General features: G+C 39.7%; 1 protein-coding gene across 1 annotated transcript in view; it reads right to left on the reverse strand.

Annotated features, from left to right (window-relative positions):
* The window catches only part of AIG1 (androgen induced 1), a 159,470-nt gene that overhangs the window by 59,189 nt on the left and 80,312 nt on the right, over positions 1–19,969 (reverse strand). The window contains exon 5 of the mRNA XM_074580551.1: positions 17,901–18,002. Within this exon, the coding sequence (XP_074436652.1) occupies positions 17,901–18,002 (102 nt within the window). The remainder of the gene's footprint in view (positions 1–17,900; positions 18,003–19,969) is intronic.

Below are 19,969 nucleotides of genomic sequence, written 5' to 3' on the forward strand. Positions count from 1 at the left end.
CACTGTTTTCTGTACTCGGCAAATGTCCTGGTTTGAGGCACTGGTCCACTGAACCAGCCCAAACCATGACAGCATGTGAAGAGTAGAAAAACGAACAAGGTGGTAAGAATGCACATTGGATGTGCAAGGAAGGGCAAACAAAGTGCACAGTGCTAATATTGTTGCCACCACGTGGTTTGTTTTTAGAGAAAGTAGAGTGCAACACGCTGAAAACCTTAGTTTCTCAGCACAGAGCTCTACATCGACAAGAAAAGCACAGCATGAGCAAAGAAGTCAGAACGTGGTCCTGAGGGAAGAATGTTTACCAAAAAGGACTTATGCCACAGGACTGAATTAATGCTGCGAAGAAGTACTGAAGTAAAAGTGCAAACCAAAAGCGGAATTCAAACGTTTACTCCACTTGTGACAATCATCTGATTCAAAATGGTAGGTGCTGGGAAGTAATTAATATGGGAGAAAGGATTAACCACTTCTCCAGAAACATAAATATAGAAGAACACTTTTGGAAGGATCTTAAGAACTGTAAGAAGTAGCAGAAGAGAATTTTATATTATAAAGACAAGTCAATAAAACCAAGAAAGACAAAGGTAAAACCAACAAATATCAGCTAACCTTTCAAGCAAAAACTCCTTTGTAGCAGGCTATACTTACTGAGACATAGTTTTTTTCCAATCCTTCATGTTGTGAAGAAGAGCTTAAAACTGAGGCCCTAAGGATTAAACTACCAAGGCAAAATTCCTAAACTTGCATATTTCTGAGACTGATATTTTTAATCCTGACCATTCTTGTTAATACTTGCAGGCTTACCCTGAAGACCACTGATACCTGGTGAAGAGGCCAAAAATACTAGCACCAGCAGAGGATGCTCAGGGTTTACCTACATATTTCACTGAGATTATGTAAAGAAATACTCAATAAGAAGGACTGGTGCCTGAGCGGTGCTAGCACATATGACTTATTTCACAAGATAGCTCCTGAAAGCGTCCTGTGTCACTAGTTTCTGTGGGTGGAGAGTTCCTTGAAAGAATAATGCCCAGCTGAATGGGAAGAGTATTTGGAAAGAGGCACTGGGGGTGGGATTTAAGCAGTATTGCAGCTACTGCATATAAACTATAAAATGTGGTAAGCATTTCAAAAGGCGTATTAATTGCAAACCCGAAACATTCAGGATGATAACAATGCCCTTAAAGTTACGTTTTTCTGTAATCATAGGACCCTAAAAGTTGAAAACTCTCCTTCTTCCCTCCTCATTGTGCACCAGTATGATTCTCACAAACACGTCACTTCAGTTACTGTGCTAGGAACAAAAACAGGATGAATATTAGACATTGGAAACTCTCCATTTGCCTTTACCACAAGGGTTTTTTTTCCCGTGGATCATAAGAAGGGCAGACGGGCATTCCCTTGAGGCAAACAGAGATGTTTTCAGAACATCGTGCAACAGGAATACTCCCTGACAACATGTCTATAATAATATGTTCTAAGTACAACTTTCTGTATTGCACCTTGGGCTGTTTGGTGGTGGACATATTTTTATGCCCATTCATTTTCCCTGGACTTGTGTAGGGACCACTGCAACTAAACATCAGCCTTTTAAAAGCAGTATATCTCATTTAGCCACACAGATGTTCCTAGCAAGTCAACAGGTCCATAAAATTTTCTGAAAAATGATCTGTGTATCATCATTATCCAGTTTCTCCATCAGCAAGGTGGAAAAGGTTACGATGAAAAAAATGCGCTTACTCATAGAGTATCTGGTGAGCAGAAAGATTCCAACCCACTCCCTGTCCTAGCATCTAGTTTCCCTACAGAGCCTCTATGTGTCCAGAGCTTGATAAAGACATGAAAAGTGAGACAGTGACAAACGCCATCCAAGGCTTCCCTGTAGATAGACTCGCAAAAGAAAGCAAAGAAGATTCTGGGTTCGTTTCGGTTCTACGAAGCTTCACTCAACAAACAGCCAATATAAGTGCCTCCTCAGGTGGCACTTCCCCAAGCACTAACAACAGGTAGACATCGATCCCTGGCTCAAGGTGTGCGCTAGACAGCTCAGCTTGGCCCTCCCTGCGTGGCTCACCAGCTTCTTCCCTGCACGTCTAATAGGACATCAGGTTTGGCAAATGCCCTGCCACGAACATAGCACGAGGAAGAAGATTGTTGACTCTCTCGTGCTCTCAGAGCAGCTGCCTTCTCTTTGCATCTCTGTGAATCCCAGCTGCGGTAGCCCTCCTCACCGAGAAAAACACAATTTTTCTGCGCTGCCGATGGTCCTTTCCGTTTCACATCTGCAGATTGTTAACTGTTTCCCATGTGGTATGAGTTTTAGCAGCAAAAACACTCCAACAAATTCTAGTAAAACTGATTTATTTGTATTAACTGGACACTGGATACCAAAATAGTACTGTATGGGGGACTTTATTCTGCCTTCCTCTTCACATTGACATTTCACCTCGACCTGTCCTCTGAAATAAATACTAGGGAAACCTCATGATTTAGTGGTTAGAAGTTCAGAACTGAAAAGGTCAAAAGCTGAAAATAATTTAAGCATGACATCTCCTCTGTTTAGGAGAGCTTAAGTACTTATGAGTGGCGGAAGTCCCAGCTAAAACTCCAAACTGATGCTGTGAGGCTGCGACTTCCCCTTGGCCACCAACAGCTCACAGCAACCTCTGGTTTTGCAAAGTCATAATTTGCTGCCATGGAAAGAAACATTAGCAGAAACTGAAGGCATTGCTTCAAGTCTTCAATTGACAAAACGCTGTGGGAGGGAAAAAGATACATTTACATATATGTATTTTTTACAACTGCATAAAAGAAGAAAACAGGTAAATAAAGCAGGGGGGAGTGCTGAGTGGAGCTGGGAAAATGGTTTTAAGTTGCTAACATGGAAGAAAAATTACCCAAGTCTGGGACAGTAAACTTTTCTACCTTTCCAGAAGAAGGAAGGCCAGTTATGAATTTACCAAAGCCTTATTTGGTGCAAAAACACTTCTGCAGAAATATCTTTATTTAACATTCAAGCTACTCTTAGGTCAAAGCAAGAAAGATAAGTTAAATGCTCTTCAAAAGTAAACTACCACAAGTAACTAAAGAAACCAAGCTATTAGAAAGATATTTATTTAAAAATCACCACTAGCAGGAAAAAGAACCGATTTATTACTTGCAGAATGCTTTCCACTCTATTCAAGCAGGAAAAACCCTCCCCCGTGAGATCACCCATGTGCCTAAACCATTTGGCAGAGAAATAATCTTTAGAACTGAGAATGTGAGAATGAAAGAGATGATGGTTTTTATCAGTCAAATACTTGTTCCCTTATCTCAGTTTCTCAGTTTAATTTGATTTTGAGCCCATTGCTGCAAATTTACCAGCTCCCAGAACCTTTCGCTGCCCACGGCGCTACAGCATGGTGTTGCATGAGGTGGCAGAGGATGGAACGCACCCCAGGGCTGCAGCCCGAGGCTGCTGCTGCTGTGTCAGGGGAGAGTGCTCTCACTCAGCCTCTGCCAGCGAGTATATCTCATTTTGGGATTTATGTCATGGGTAAAGGTGGTGTAGTGCAGGACGCAGAACGGCCACGCTTGGCTGTATCTGATTTATGGATGGGTGTACGTAGGCATGAAGTGTTAAGAGAACGCTGCAGACCACACGAGGCTCTGGCCGTGCCACGGTGCAGCAAACTTAAACAATACCCCTGCCCCAGGCAAGCACTGGCTCCTGGGGAAAGGGTTTACTGCCCAGCATTCATCATCAGGTACTCAGGACAATGAAAAAGAACAGGTTTTATTTCTGCCACAAATCATGCACAGCACCAAAACACTCTGTTGCAGCCACAAGAAAGAAAACCAAAGATTTATCCGTGATCTCTGACAAAGGGGGACCTTTTTTTTTTAAACTGAGACAAGTTGTAGCTTTGACGTAATGGAACCGAATATCGATTTTTAAGAGTTTTGCATACCATTCTCACTTAAGAAAAGGAGGAAAAGACATGAAAATCATAAGATGACAGCGAGAGTCCTGTATTATAATAAACTATCTTTGAAGATTTCGAAAACTGAGCCTTCCAGCTTGTAGGCTAATGCAGGAAAGCTGATGCAAGAGCTCTGGCTGGGAGAGACTGCTTGCCAAATTCCTACTAATTGGTAATAAGGACAGTTGAAGACACTGGCCTCTGAAAGGAAAAGTAAAGCTTGAAACCTCCGACCAACTTCTTCCGAAACACAACTACTTCTGACGAGAGGAGCAGATCCATGTGCTTGGATAGATATAGGCTAATGCCTATAAATAGCTCCAAGCTGGCAGCGCTACGGCAGTAACAGAAGCCAGACTGTGGTAACAGCCGGCTTCACTATAGACATTTTCATCTTAATGCCATCTTCCTTCTTGCCGTGGGAGACACACTGAAAACAGGTCTGGATAGTATATTAAAACTCTATCATGCTTTCAACAAGGTTTTGTAAGGTTACACCAGTAATTTTTAAATTTAATTTTAGGAATTCAGTTCAATCTCTATGCAAGAGCTATAAAATTCCCAGATTTCACTGTTTACATGAAAATGCCAAGGAACACGCCTTTTAGTACAGTTTTTGTATTTAGTCCAGTAAGTTCTTCTCTACAACAGAGGTAACAGCAGTAAGGAATCTTATACTGAAAGAGTTCAGATAAATTAGCCAGATTAAAGAAGCAAATATCCTTTATTCCTTTTGCTGCTGTTCTTAATTTAAACTGAGATACATGATTTTATTCCTTCGGAATGAATGTTACACCTCTCACATTAAAAAAAAGAATATATAAGTAAATTATCTTTAACACTCTTGTAAAGTTTACTTCGTTTGTTTGTAAAGTCATATGAGATATCTGGAAAGATTAAGTACTATTTTCTTTCCTTAACAAAGGTTAGAATATGGTTGGGAATTCTGCTGCGGTAATGCTAAAGAGACTGGTTTCCATGAACGTAATGAAAATACTAGACTCTCAAGTACATCACGTCTGCACTGAGCGTACTGAGTTATACAGACAAAAGCAAGGTGAGAGAGGAGTAAAATTATAGCACTTTTCTACCCTTCTGACGTGGTTGGGGTTGTTGGGGCTCACATCTCCTGCAAGAGTAAATGAGAATAATTTGCTATTCTAACATGTACTGACAGGAACTGCCTGGTCTGTGTCACCTGTGAGGGGACCAAGCAGGGACTAGTTCTATTTAAATGCTGTGCAGTTAAAATACTGTCAGAGACTTTTTAATGCCAAGGAATTTTGCATATTTCTATTTACATTTTGACATTGCAGTCACATAGTGTTCAGACTCGCCTTTCTCTGCCTGGCAATGTATAGGTGGGATCTTCCATGTACAAGCCAATTTGATATAATATGCTTTCAGGCTCACTGCAAAATGTTCTTCCTTACACTGTAAAACTTACCAAAAGGCTGTACAGTATTACATTACATGGTAATGGTATTTCCAGAAAAAAAAAAAAAAGAGAATTACACATGAATAAGGCAATGAAAGTATGCAGGTAACCATGGCTACTGTTGTGCACTACATAACATTTTTTATACAGCTGTGAATATTTGTACTATTGCCAGTTAAGCCGTAGAGTTCAGATTTGAGACAGGACTGGTAAACACTGAATTCTTGCCCGAAGAAAGGTACTTCCCAAAGTGGATGCAGGCCTCTACATCGTGCCACTGCACATTCCAGTACAAATTTTGTCTAGTAAACACACATCTTATTACCTCAGTCAAAATAAGCAAAGTACAACTCTTCACGGCCACTACTTATACTTTACTCTCAGTGACACACTTCTGCACAAGCCATTTTCTGTCTTAGGGGGTATTTTTATTTCCTCTTGCCATATACCTGCAACTACAACTTTTGACATAGCTTTTGAAATAGCTTTGGCTCCATAAAAGAGACTTCTGAAAGATCTTTAAAAAAATTGCAAGCAAAACTCTCAGCTTTCCTTGATTTTTCGCTAGTGGTAACACCCCCCGCTTTGGTCCCAACAGCATTCCTGGACGACAAAGAAAAAACAATTCCAAATAACAGGGCAGATAAGAGGGACCTTTTCTCCTTTGACATCTTTTCAGTTTCCAAGTTCGTCCTTCTTAAATCATCCTTCTGTTTACATGTCAGAGTCCCTCTTCTCAAATCAATCATCATCAGAGAAGGAATGGAAACCTAAGGGATTTTTCTCCTTACGGAGAAAAGGTACGCCCAGAATCAAATTATTTGGAGTAAGTTGACAGTAGTTGCTATACTAAAAGAAAACATAAACACAAAAGCAGTTAGTGAGATGAACCTGTGCTTCCAGTAATGTAAACAAAACGAAAATAATGAAACGCCTATTGTAACTAAGTGAAGCAGGACTTAGAGCAACATCTCTCTATTCAAAAATTGAGTCACTTCTTCCTTCCAATAGAGTATGAGTTTGAAACCCAAGCGAGCGCTCATTCCTTTGCTGTGAATTTGTCTTCTTTGCCTGGTTTGGAGAGAGAGGATCATTTCTTAATAAAAGCACTGGCTAATGAAGCAAACACAGAATCACTTCGCAGTTCAATCTTTAACAAACTGCCTGTAGCCTCAGGCAAACCACAAATTCCACGTTTTAGTTTCTCCTCTGTAACATGCAGAAAACAGCAACTCTTTTCTGCCAGTCTTTACCTGTCCTGTTCATTTAGGCTGAAGGAAATTTGAGGACTAAACATTTCGTATCTGTCTCAACAGTGCTTAGCTTAAATAAAATTATAGGAGATGTTGTTTACAATGGTAGTAGGTACCAATATCATTATGTATATATGAATGGTAATATATAAAATATATATTACTATATCTACACTATATATAGTGTCTATATATACACACACTATATACTATATATTACATGTACACTATATATATATTACTATATATAGTAATACACTATATATTATATATATAGTGTGTATATATATGCACGCTATATAGTAATCCTACCAAACTGATGTCATGGAGAATAAAAGTGTGGGAGGCACAGTAGCGAAGTGCTCGGGCGAACAACTGTGAGATCTAAAGACCCACTAACTCTGGGGATATTAGAGGCACCGAGTGTACAAAGCAGGGCACTCTTCTGACTTCTGCACGCACAGAAACCTTGGAAAAAGAAAACTGCTCTGCAAACAGTGATCTTGCAAAGTGGTCACAAGAAACCAAGTGGAGCCGAATTTCTGCATGTTGGTCTAGAATAAATGAAGGGTCACATTTTCAATATACACTGGGTACTTTAAACTTCCCTTTCAAGCTTTTTCTCAGTGATGTACAGTACGCACAATTATCACCTCCGTGTTCTATGGCTCTCTCCAGCTGACTACTATTATCACCTCTTTATTTCAGTATTTGGTTTCCTCTACTTTGCTCGCTGTCTTCTCCTTAACAACCTCTAAGGCTGTCACTTTTTCTCTTGGCTTCTGGCACATGCATTTCTTTCTCTTTCGAATTCCCTCTTCTTTTTCATCTTTCATTCCTCTGCTTCAGGAGGAAAGACCAAAACGTCATCCACCTTAGTTTTTGATCTAAGAACACATATATTCACCTTCTAAAATTATCTGCAGCTGTATGCATTTTTAAACAACTTGCAGCCAACACAATTTTGTTTGTTAATGGAAACATCAGTGAATCTGTGCATTAGTGAAAAAAAATCCTTAATGGATGTTTCCTTTATAGAAAATTATATAATTTCCCATTTCTTGGTTTTAAAAAGCGCCTTAAAATACAAAGTTCAGTAGACCAACATACATATTTCATCTTTCCCATAAATAGTTCATAAAAAAATTCTACATTACATACTGTATTTGCAAAAGAAGCCACAAAATGTGCATGGCAATGACTCAGCAAGTTGGAACTCTGTATATGGGGTTTATAGAAAGCTGGTAAAGCTCAAAGTAACAGACTAAAAAGCTAAAAACCCCACAATGCAAATAAAGTTGCTTCCTGTCGGAAACAAAACTTAAGGATGTGATTTGAATATTACAGCCATTTTTGATACAGAAGAATTTCCTCTTTAGGTATATTTGAACTTTCTATAGCATGCGCCATGTCAGCCTAGAGTATTTTACAAGATACCACTAAATGTGGTAGATAACCATAATTGAAGTGGAGGTCGCATTCTGCAGCAGAATGGACAACAATACCAAGTCTAACTCTGAGTTGCATTTGCATCCATGATCCTCAAAGTAATTTGCAAAAGCAATTTGCCTCTTCATCGCAACTGAATGAAGGGGACGCTGCGGCACACACATGAAATGGAAATAAATACCTCTGAGCACCCGGTAAGCCCCTGGCTTGGTGAAGGCACGCAGCCTGGTCTGGCACAGCAGCTGCCCGGCCTGGGACACTGCACAACCAGAACCAGGCACAGTACTGTAAACCCAGTGACAGCCAGCACTGTTTTTCTAACTGCCGTTGCAAAGCCCTGCAAAATGCAGACACTTGCTCATTATGACTTATAAAAAATGCTTTCGATGAAACACGACATAATTTCTCTCAGATTATTGAGTAGAACACTGGCAGAACCAGGAATAAACGGAACATTTAAAAACAGTTTAAACAGCACTTCAAATATGCCGTGTTTCTTGTTTTGAAGAGAAAGCAAGCTGTGAAGAGTTAAAGGATGCCAGTTAATACTGCAATGAAGACGCAAGAGCATATATTGGCCATTGGTCTGCCTTTTGCTATTTTAAGACACCTCCATGCCCCGTGCTATTTCTCCATGGTCTGAGCTTTTTCATGCTCAGATAACTGTGGTGTCAGAGGGAGGAAGAGTCACCTTAGTCAGGTCACCCTTGCGGTCCCTCTGAGAGAAACAGACACCTCTGACAGGTGATGGTTTTTCCTGAGTAGGGCACCAGGCTGGGACTTCGGTGCTTTAGGTAAATGTGTAAAGGAAAAAGGGAAAATTGTAGACCTGCATGACTAATGGCCATGGCTTACACGTCTACCAAAAACACCTTTCATGCCGCATCTTGAATTTGAGTCGCTTGTATTTGAGGAGTTACCGAAAACGTTCAGTGTTTTTACTTATTTGTATCCATGTGGGAAAGTAAAACTATGGGGATTGAACTGAACCACAGGGGAGACATCAGGTTATGTCAAAGCTCATAGCCCACCATGAGCAAAAGTAATTCTCAAGGTTGTCCCCAAATCCTTGATTTCTGCCGATCAGCGTGTATAAAACATTACTGCTGTGGCAGTTACTTCAAGATATTAATCATCTGAATATGAAACGATTTCTGCAGAAATGACGACTGTTTCCAAATACAAAGATGTGTAAAAAGACAGCAATCAACGAAGAAAAAAGTTACTTCTAAAAAGTGGTAACTTGTTACAAAACCAATGTCAAAATATTTTCTTGTATTAGTGTTCCTGTAGCAATAATGATCTCGGGATACAGGGAGAAGTAATATTTTTTATTCCACCAACTTCAAGAACTGGAAAAAGCATGTAAGCTTTTGGGCTCAGACTCCTTTCACCGGGTCTGCTGATTCTTCTGGTATTGTGTCCATGTGAAATAACCCACTTTCCAACAATGATAAATAGGTAAAAATCTGGTCACGGAGTTAGTGCATATGCCTTCAATTGAAGGAAAAGCTGTCTGCCAAGCTTCAACCAAGTAGATCATAGGTCTGTGAAAAAAAGAATCTAAAAGGATGGAATCCAGTTGCTATAGCGGCAAATTAAACAAATAAATGAGATACCATGGAATGCTGCAAAATATTTGTGGTCTGATTAAGTCATATTTGCCACATGTGTGAACGCTAACAGCACAGTTTAGTAAAGTGGGTACAATATATTACAATCCCACTTTTATTGTACGTACATTCTAATTTGCATCTGAGTAAGCGCTAACGAATGGTAACCTGCGTGTCCAAGGATACCTAATACTGCATTTTACCGTAATCATAAGGCAAAGCATAGTCCCTTAAATACATAAAGACAGACAAAAAATGCATATTAATCTACTATACCTTCAAAGAGATATTTTCATCCTTCCCTGCATTTGCATGGTCTGCTAAAGAGACAAAGGTTTTTGTAGTGATTGCCTCTAGGATGGCTTGCATATGGGGTGCTTTAGAGTACACAACCTGTACCTGGCAGCTGACATATTAAACCTTCTTCACCATAAGCAATCCTCCCCCCAATGAATTCATTTTTTCCAGTGAAATGTTCTCTTTCCTTGATAAAAGACACTCTTTGAATATACTTATCATTAATCATAATAATATATCACTTACTGTTTGATTTTACTATCTGCCTATATTCTCTGGAAAAAAAAATACGGAAAAAACAGACATCTGTTCCCTCAAAAGATAAAAGAAGTGTCTGATTTTAACTGGGAGAGAAGAGAGGACAGCACATAAGATTTTCCTATAAAATGCCTTAGAGTTATTAACGCATTTTGCACTGATTTTAAAGTTGAACATTTATTTACATTTATAACCTGCAAACCACCTATCTGATCAATCATGTAGCAGCACCAGAGAAATGTACCAGCTCAAGCACTACAGAAGAGTTGTGCGTGGCTCCAGCAGTGACTACGGTGAGCAACAGAAGCTGCACACAAAGTGAATGTTAAAACAAAACCGGCATTCCTAATATTGTCAGAATTATGGGAATGAACCAAATGCGTTTCCATCCCACACCGCTGCTGGTTTAACAAACAGACCTAGCAGTCCAGGGCCAAACCCTGCTTCTAGGAAAACACAGCTCAGTACGTACTCCACACCCAGAGAAAAGGCAGAAAGTCTAAGGCTCCCTTTGTATGTCGTTTTGGGGGATTTCCTTTGGTCGTTTGTTTTGTGCCCATAGTAATTCTTTACCAAACATTTGTATGAGCTACTTCAGCTGAAAATCTGGCTTTGAGATTTCATTATCAGTATTACTGCTATTATCATAATTATTATTTCCAGGGTTACCCCTAGCTTTGTCTGTTAAAGCAGGGCAGTTTGAAATACAGACAGTACACCTCCTCACCTCTGGTGCTTCAAAAATGTGATCTTCCAGCATGCCTGCAACCCTTAGCAAACAGCAAATCTGTTTTAACATGCAACACAACTTCACAGCTGATATGAAAAAATAAGGTACACTCTGAAGTGGCTTGTTTTCAACAGCAGGGCTGTAGTTTTGAGGGTCAGAAAGTCAAGATAATGTACGGCGTTGTCAGAGAAAAATACAGACAGAGATGCAAAGACACTGATGCCATTCTACAGATAGCACACGGATACTATTTATATGAACACAGGCCTCATACTGTTGCATGGTTGCAGGTGGTTTTAATCCCAAACATTTTACAAGGATTTGAAGATTCTGGCACGTCACTGTGCAAAGATTACTTCATCTATCCTGTAAACCTACATCCAACAACAACAGAAGCAATTCTCCTCCTCTCACAGCAGCATCAATAAGCCCTCTCCTTGCTCTTGACTCTTCTAATTAATAGATCTCAGGAAGATTTCCCAGGGAAGCGATGGAAAGATATGGTAAGAAAACATACTCTTCATTTCCTCTTTCTTACTTTTCCTTATTTCCTTGCTTTCCCTCTCCTCATCCTTCTCCTTCCCCAGGTCCTCTTTAGCATTTTGAGTCTCTTCCAGCGTGTCTACATTATTCGGTGGCTGCTTTTTTATTCACTTGCCTCATCTGTTTTGGTTTTTTTCTTTTCTTTTTTTTAGGTAGGAGTTGGAACGGCATCAGCTGACTTTTTGATTCGTCTCTTTCCTCCAGCCTGTCTTTTTCTCTCATCCAACTATCCTCCCCTAACCTCTTTTTTTGGTGCTCTCCCTGACTCTTTCCCCTTCTCTCCTCCTTTGGTAGTCACTCCCGTGACTTGGTGTTGACACTACATGCTCTCATCCTCTGTGCTAACAGACCGAGTTACGTGACCTTGTCAACAGAAGAAGGGCAAAACTTCAGAAAAAGATCTCATCTGGGGATTTCAGCTCTCAGGCTTTTCATTTGCAATGCTCACATCTGGAATAGGGCTCGTGTGTTTAGCTGTTACTAAGTACTCAAAGACATTTTAGAGAAGGTCCCTCATTACTACATGTTGGGCTCGTGTGTACAGGAGGAGCCTGCGTGTGTGTTTTCTCTGGATTACTGGAAATAGCAAATAATCAGAAACACTCGGCACCTGTGTTCCGTTAGAAAGCTGTCTTCACCTTACCCTGATGAGTATCCTCCGGCAGATATGTAATGTCGCTAAGCCCAGCTTCCTACTTCACAAAAACTGCTGTGCTGTTACTGTATTAGGTAAAGGGGTTTTCCTAATGCTCCCAGAGGAAGACACTCAGGTAATTTGGACTTCTTTACCTAGCAGCCCCTCTCAGTTTTCAGGTGCTATGCTATCACAAGTTTTGACACGCTACCAATTTCCAAGCCCTTCACATAAGTAACAGAAAATCAAAACAATTTTTTAAGCTGCTGCTCTTTTTCTCCCCAGAGCAGGGAATAATTGATACTACTGTATTCACGCTCCAGTGGTTAAACTGTCAGATAATGAGCAGGGATACCAGACGGAGCCACGTAACTGTAGCATGCACATGCAAGAAGTGTACAAAAACCAATAACGTTATTTTCATGGGTTTTGCAAATATTCTGCGTCCCCAGGCAACCAGCTTCAGTTGATATTCTTTCCATCACATAGATGTGTAAATAATAGCCACCTAGTAGTAATTATTCTGTTGGAAATTAAATTACAAATTTTCCCTGATTTTTATCAGAAAACTTTTCAAGTTATGTAACAAGTGGAACTCCTTCCTGGAGCACTGAAGATTTTATTCCCCCCTAACATACGAAAATATTATAGATAAATTGAGAAGAGCACTTCAGTTGGAATATCTTTGAAAGCCTTAAATTTGATTTAGAAACAAATCGCAGAAAAGGGTAGGTATCTTCTAGACATAAGCACGTGGCACTACTAAGGTGCAGTATATTGTACAAAAATAGCCCATACACGGGATGTTGCTGTATTAGGAAAGCATCCTCAAGAAGTATAATGCACTGTTTCAAATGAGTCATTTCTGAAAAGGATTTTTAGGGCAACACGCTGGATGGAAACACTTTGCTGAAAGGACGGACATTTCCTTGTTTGTACATCAGAGCGAGCACTGTGCAGCAACTGACCCAATTAATGATGGAGAGATGGGTTTGTCAAAAAACTCACCAGCTTTGGACCTTCCCGTCTTTATATGTCAGGTTACTACGAATTTTGATCTTTGCATGGCTTTTGTATTTTTCTACTTGTTGAATCATCAAGGAAAAAAGCCTTCCACCAGAAAAACAAAGGAACAAACAAGCAAAGCCACTGGACCTAAGGCAAGGCTGCCAGGAAAAACAGCAACAGGAGAGATGGCCGGAGGGACTCCATACCACTCTCTGGTGGGCTGAACTTTTCAGCTGAGCGGCCAGCAATAAGAATAGAGAACCAACTTGTGAAATAAGTAGAGATCTATCACTTGGACAGGCTTCTTCCTCTCCATAACTTATCTTCATCTGCTATTTGTCACAGTTTTTGTGCGTTCTCTTGAAGGCAAGGAGAGAGGGTATGTCTTTCTAGGAACACCTTTGTTTCCCAAAAGCAGCATAAAAAGAATAGAGTACAAAACTGGAAGAGCTCATATAGATTGTAGTGGCACAGAACCCATACAATGATCAATTTTTCAACTCCACAGATGCAGAGCATATTCCCCTTCCTCCTTCCCTGACCTCTCCTCTGGAGTTTTCATATGAAGACAATTCTTTGTTTCTGACCTCCAAAGCCATTAAACTCCTCAGCAAGTAATTTCTATCTCTGTATTTTACTTTCCTTGCCACAAACAAAAGATGATTCATATTTTTAAAAAGAATTAGGGAAGTGTCTGTGAAAAACAAAGAAGGACTCTCTCTGAAATGGTATGCTAACTTGGACAGATACTGCACGCAGTCCTGCCATGTAAACTGGCTTAAAATCAGCAATGCTGAAGCTTAAATTAATTCAGTCTACAGATCTGTTTATATGGGCATTAGTTAGAATAGGGGCAACCTCTGGTTTTATAGTCTGTGCTAATATTGAAGAGATTATAACTTCTGGAAACAAATGTTATCCGTCCATCGTCCTGTCCAGTCCCAACACAAAAAGGTACAACGAATGAGCTGATAAAAATCCTATTACTATGACAGACTAGTTTTAAACACTAAAGGTTAGCCTTTAATTAAAAATTCCTAGTACTGATAGAGATCAGAGAGACAGCCATCAGAAAACGGGAAAGAATATTTCCCATGGAAAATATGCCTGTGGAATTAAGGGTTGATATGGATCCAAAGTGCAGGACAGCCTCAAGAACACAAACAACGTCTTTGATGGAAGAGTTCAGTAATTTGGCAACCAAAATTGTAGCCAGCAAAGATGAATTCATCTGCATAACTAATAAATACAGGAAGTGAACTTGACACTTCAGAAATAGAGCAAGGCTGAGACGTAGCCCTATTCTCCAACAGCTCTCTTTACACAGGTAGTTATTTCTACTGACAGGAGCTTAACCTCGGCTACTCAGGTGCACTCCCTCACATAACAAACAGAGATGAAAACCTTGTCCTGCTGAAATCCACAGCAACCCTGACATTGATTTCCCCACGTCACTTCTCAAGTCATAGTGATACCATTGGTTATGGATGAATCGACTGACTGAGATGACGAAATGTATCAGGTTTATGGCACAGCACAACTCCGTTAGTGATGCCTTTCACAGGTGTGTGAATCTGAATGTATGAGGAACCATCTGAGGCACCACGTACGACTCACATTTTTCTGCAGACAGCAATTATATTTTTAACTATTCCGGTATGTATCTATATATAATAGAAATACAGTTCTTGACACTATCTGCAATTTCACAGTAAATAGTTTGTGGCTTTTATCTTTGTGCAAAATGATGAGTCTCTCTCTGTTTCTATGAAAATTTATAAACAATATTAAGACTGAATTGGTAATGGATCTGCATAGCTCTGAGGTTCATTTGCCTTGTTTTCCATTTCTAAAGAGGAATTTTTTTCATCATTAGGAATTTTTTAGATGTTGAAAAAGTGTTGCTACGAAAGAGTGATATCTCTGAGTATTAGTAAGAGATTACTATGTATTGAAGAAAACAGGACTTTTTTTTAACTATAGACAACATTGTAACTGCAGAGAAGGGATTGGAAAGAGGAAGGAGAAAAAGGGGAATGAGAAGTAATTATTATAACCTAACAAAGCAGCAGACACTGCTGCCCAAACCACTTCTGCTTGGGCTACTGCACTGAGTTCGACCAGCCCTTCAAACAATTTCTTCATACAGCCTTCAAGATCGTCACCTAAAGTATACGTACTCTCAAAATATTTTGATACATGCCCATATTACTAATGGAAATATGATTGCTATTATTACAGCCAAATTTCATGACTTTTCATTCCTTTTCTATGTGTGGATTTTGCAGGCTGATGTTCACAGTTGAGCAAGTTGTTACAGCTGGTCATAATACATCTGTCAGAAACTTTTGAAAATATGACTTTTCAGTTAAAGTAGGGAATCTTTACTGAGGAAAATGTACAGTTTTACATTTTCCAGTTGTCGTGGCTTTTCTTGTGATAAATACATGTTCAGGGAAACTGCTGTGAAAAAACCCGGACAGAGTATTCACAGGTGAAGTACAATTTGAGCTCCTTAGGAGCTGCACCAGGCACTGCGAGGGAAGCTGACAGAGAAGAGAGGTTCGTAAGCAATGCTGCAGTAGAAAAAGGACCCACCTGACAGATTTCACTCTGCCAGGAGTGATGAATCTCTTGTGTGAATTTTGTTATACAAGGTTAGGCTCCAGCACAGCCACCCTTGCGTTCGGAAAAATGATCACTGAATGTGCACAGCTGCTGTCAAAACATGCAGGAAAAGAGGGGAATAATTGTTTATTTCCGTAAAAAACAACAGCTAGGGATCCTGGTTTTTCTAAAACTGTGTTCCCAGAGGTCCTACCCTTTCACCAAGGGGACCTCTATAATATTCTCTAAAATCTGCCATGTCAAAATTGTAACTACTAGTAAGCGAGGTGCTAGCATTCTCAAGGTAGTTTAAGAGCCTGTTCGTATTATGATGGGCAATGCATCAGAATTAATTAGTATGAAAACTGGTGAAGACAAAATGATGGTTACAACATCAGAAAGAATTAGACTGCAAGGGGGTGAAAAGCCCAACAGCCATAAGCTTTCTCTGTGACTGAGCTAAAGGAACACTTGGATAAATGGAGACTGACACAGCAAACAATTCCTTTACAAAAGACTTTCAAAAATGCCTTCTACAATATTTCAAGTTGAAAATAAAAAGTCTAAGATGCTTGCACGCAATTCATTTCAGCAAACTCTATTATGTCCAAAAATCTCAAACAAAAGCCCTTTTCAAATACTTCAGTAAGTATACATTTCTACAGAGCAACATGAGTTTGAACTGCCTTTTAGTCATGGCACAAGAGGGCACTTCTTGAATACACAGGGACGCTTGTTGTCAACTGCTTCACAACGTACATTCATGAAAAATGTTATAGGTTAGTCACTTTCAGTATGTGGAATGTCACCTGGAAGAAATGTCATCAGAGTTGGCACTGATGTGGTGTGGGGAAAAAAAATCAATGTATGTATGGCTTGGCAGCATTTGCAAGCGTTCAGTTCGTAACCTCAAAACTCAAGGGAAGACAGTCTGAACAAACACAGCAGGAATCATCAGATTCTTTCCTCATGTCTACACACAGCTGTTCCTTTCAAAATATCATAAAACAGTACAGTATCTAGCGGAAGCTAATGCTCCTCTTGTCAGTAGTAACTCTCATACTGCTCCTGCAACACACAATTTAGGGAATAAATAAATAGCAGTGCCATCTGCCCCACCCCACAAAGGACCAATCTATCAAGCCCAGCAGTAGTGGACAAATCTTGATCTACTGTGGCAATACAGTACTCACACCCTGAAGGATAAGCTCTGCTGTCATCTACTGATGAACAGCACTGCCAAATGGTTTGCCATGCCTTGATATGGAAAACAAAGTAATAATGAAATACTTCGCACAGATGCCAACTAGAGAAGCAAACATGACGACACTTTTCAGCTCCAAATGCTGCATAAACAGTAGTAAGTACCTGTTGGCAAAGTGTGGCCTTATCTTTCCCTTAGCATTTAAACATATAGTTGAGAGAAAAAACGTCCAACTTGACATACCAGAGAGAGATGAAAAGGTCAGATTTCTTCTCAAGAAACTACTTTTATGATTACTGATGCAGCAATTTTGAAACTTTGCGTTCACGCATAAAATTCACACGTTATTAAAAATACTCAGATGCAGGTTCAGCTACACAAGTTTGGTATACTTGAGAAATGAGTAATTACTTAATTTTTTTTCTAAAAATATACAAGTCCAAAAAGCATAGTGAGATTTTTTGAACGAGCATTTTAACCAAAACGTTTTCATCACAAATTATACTTTGGTAGAATGGTAAAGAATCATTCAAGTAAGTGTTTCTGTCATTTTAGAGCAAGATTTGTCAAAATCAGAACTTCTCTTTTGTGGAAGAGTCTCTTTTGATTAAGTTTCCTCATCACCAGGATAACATTGCTCTGGGAAAGGCACCTTATCACAGAAAACAGCCGATCCCCACAACTAGCCTGGGATGTAGTATGCACAAGTTCAAGTCTCCACTCTTTCAACCTATAGGGATTCAAATATGACTCAAGGAAAGATGTTATTCTTGCTTGCAAACAATGTTCCTTAATCACTTCTGAGTGGATTAGCTCTAAGTGTATGCACTCACGCACAGGGAAATCAGCGTCTTACACTTTCGTTTATGCAAGGAAGTGTTTGCACTACTTTACTCACCATTCCATGATTTAGCCACGCTGGTATAAAGTTATCAAGCAGCTTTGGGTAAACCAGTTCCCTGTCATAGATATAGATGCTCCAAAACATCGTCACAACAAACTAAGAAGAAAAAAAAGAGAAGACATTTTAAAATACATACTTCTGAACAATTAGCTACACAATTTAGATAGCAAAATGCATTTAGCATTTAGCAAATAATCTATGGGCAGACACAGACATTATTGTTCTTCGAGCAAATCCTGTTGTAATCAACAGTATGAATCTGGATTATTCTTTGCATTCACAGGAGTTTAACTTTTCCTCTTTTTTTTTTTTGACTTTCAGCCTGGAAAAATCTCATTTTTTGACTTACATGCCTGTGGCCAAATTACAACCGAGTACTATACTTTAGTAGCAGATGTGGCACATAAATAATGTTTTACCACTAACAGGATAGAAAACAAATGGAAAATCAGGTAAAATATCACTTGGAATTCATAGAACATATAAATACGAAACATTCATCCTTGAACAGGAGCCTATAAACTCATCCTTGCACTTTTTCATGTCAGCCATCAAAACAGCATTGTTTAAAAAAAATATTTAACCCTTTAGCTACTCTGCACACAATTAATGGACTGGGATCCACGGAAAAGAGGTCTAGTATCCTGCTCATTTGTCAATAGGAAATTTGGCTTGGTTCTTGTCAGAGAACCAGGAGCCCAGAGAAAGACCATTACTCCCGCTAGACTGAGGACAGGACAGATGGCTCAGATAAAGTTTGCACTAAGCTAATTTTTTGCCAAAGTGTTCACAAATTCTTTAAAGATACCCCGATGTCTGAAAAGCAAAGACAACATAAACCTGCAAAAATTTACAGAAATAATAGTTTTAGCTTACCTTATGTGGGGAAAGAATAAAGTAAGTAATCTCCTATTAAAACACAACTGCTTTCTTACCTTGAATTTGAGTCATAGCTTTCTAGTAACAAAAGGCTTATTGTTTACAGCAGTAAAACCCAATACCGGGGCCAAGAGCTTTTCAATGACCATTTTCAGGGGATCTCTACACAGTAGCAGCAAGTCCAAGTTCAAAGTTTGAGAGGCAACAGATAGTACTTCCACTGAGATCAGCAGGGAAGTATTCAGTTACATCCAAACTGATGTGGCCCATGGTCTTACGGCTAATTTGGGGGGTCAGTAAAAGAAAGTGCAAGAAATATGGGGTGAGCAGAGCAAGGTCAGCAAATTACTAGTGTGTGTGATAGCATAGGCGTTAAGTTGTTTCATATGCTTCTGACTGTGGAAAGTTAAAATTGAGGTTGCAGTTTATCAATGGCACCTTGTTCTAACCACAGACACGCAGACTTCGGCCAGCCAGTTATGTGAATGACCTGAACCAGTACACTGTTCCCTCAGTGTGCATACAGTACATAGTTTCTTGGTTTCCAACACACTTGTCCATCTGTTATGATAGCTATCGGTGCCCGCTCAGAATAAGCTTGGACTATTTGACTAGTGCACAGAGGCCAGGAAAAAAAAATAGGTTATGATGGACAGCCCGAAAAATATTGCAAGTGTAAAGTACCCCACAAGAAGTCTCTTTTCTGGGCCAGTCTTGGCATTGGCACAGCCTAGCTCTTTACGCACCTGCTGACACATAAGTGCCAAGATATGAATAGCTGAACAGCAGGGAAAATGGAAGCAAAGTATCCTCTTCTCTATAGGCTTCCTAGAAGTCATGTATTATCACAGTGGGCCTCCGAGAACCTGCTAGGACCAACTGGGACATAAAAACATATTCTCAGGCGCATGAAGACCAAGACTGATAATGCTTTTTTCCAAGGAAGTCTTACAGCAAGAGAAATCACCCAGGATTAGGTTGAACCTTATTACACTGAATACAACAAAGCTGGCGTGTTTTGACCGGTGATTTTTGTGTGGAGCAGAATAAAACAATAGACTTTGCCAAGGAGGTAAAGATAAGAAAAGAGGGGATGTGCCATCTGTCCCTTAAGCAAAGTCAGCCAATGGATGGAACGGGATCAGCCTAGCTGGTTGCGACCATCTGGAGCTACAGACGGCAAA

This window comes from Larus michahellis, chromosome 3 (genome assembly GCF_964199755.1).
Source record: "Larus michahellis chromosome 3, bLarMic1.1, whole genome shotgun sequence".
NCBI lineage: Eukaryota > Metazoa > Chordata > Aves > Charadriiformes > Laridae > Larus > Larus michahellis.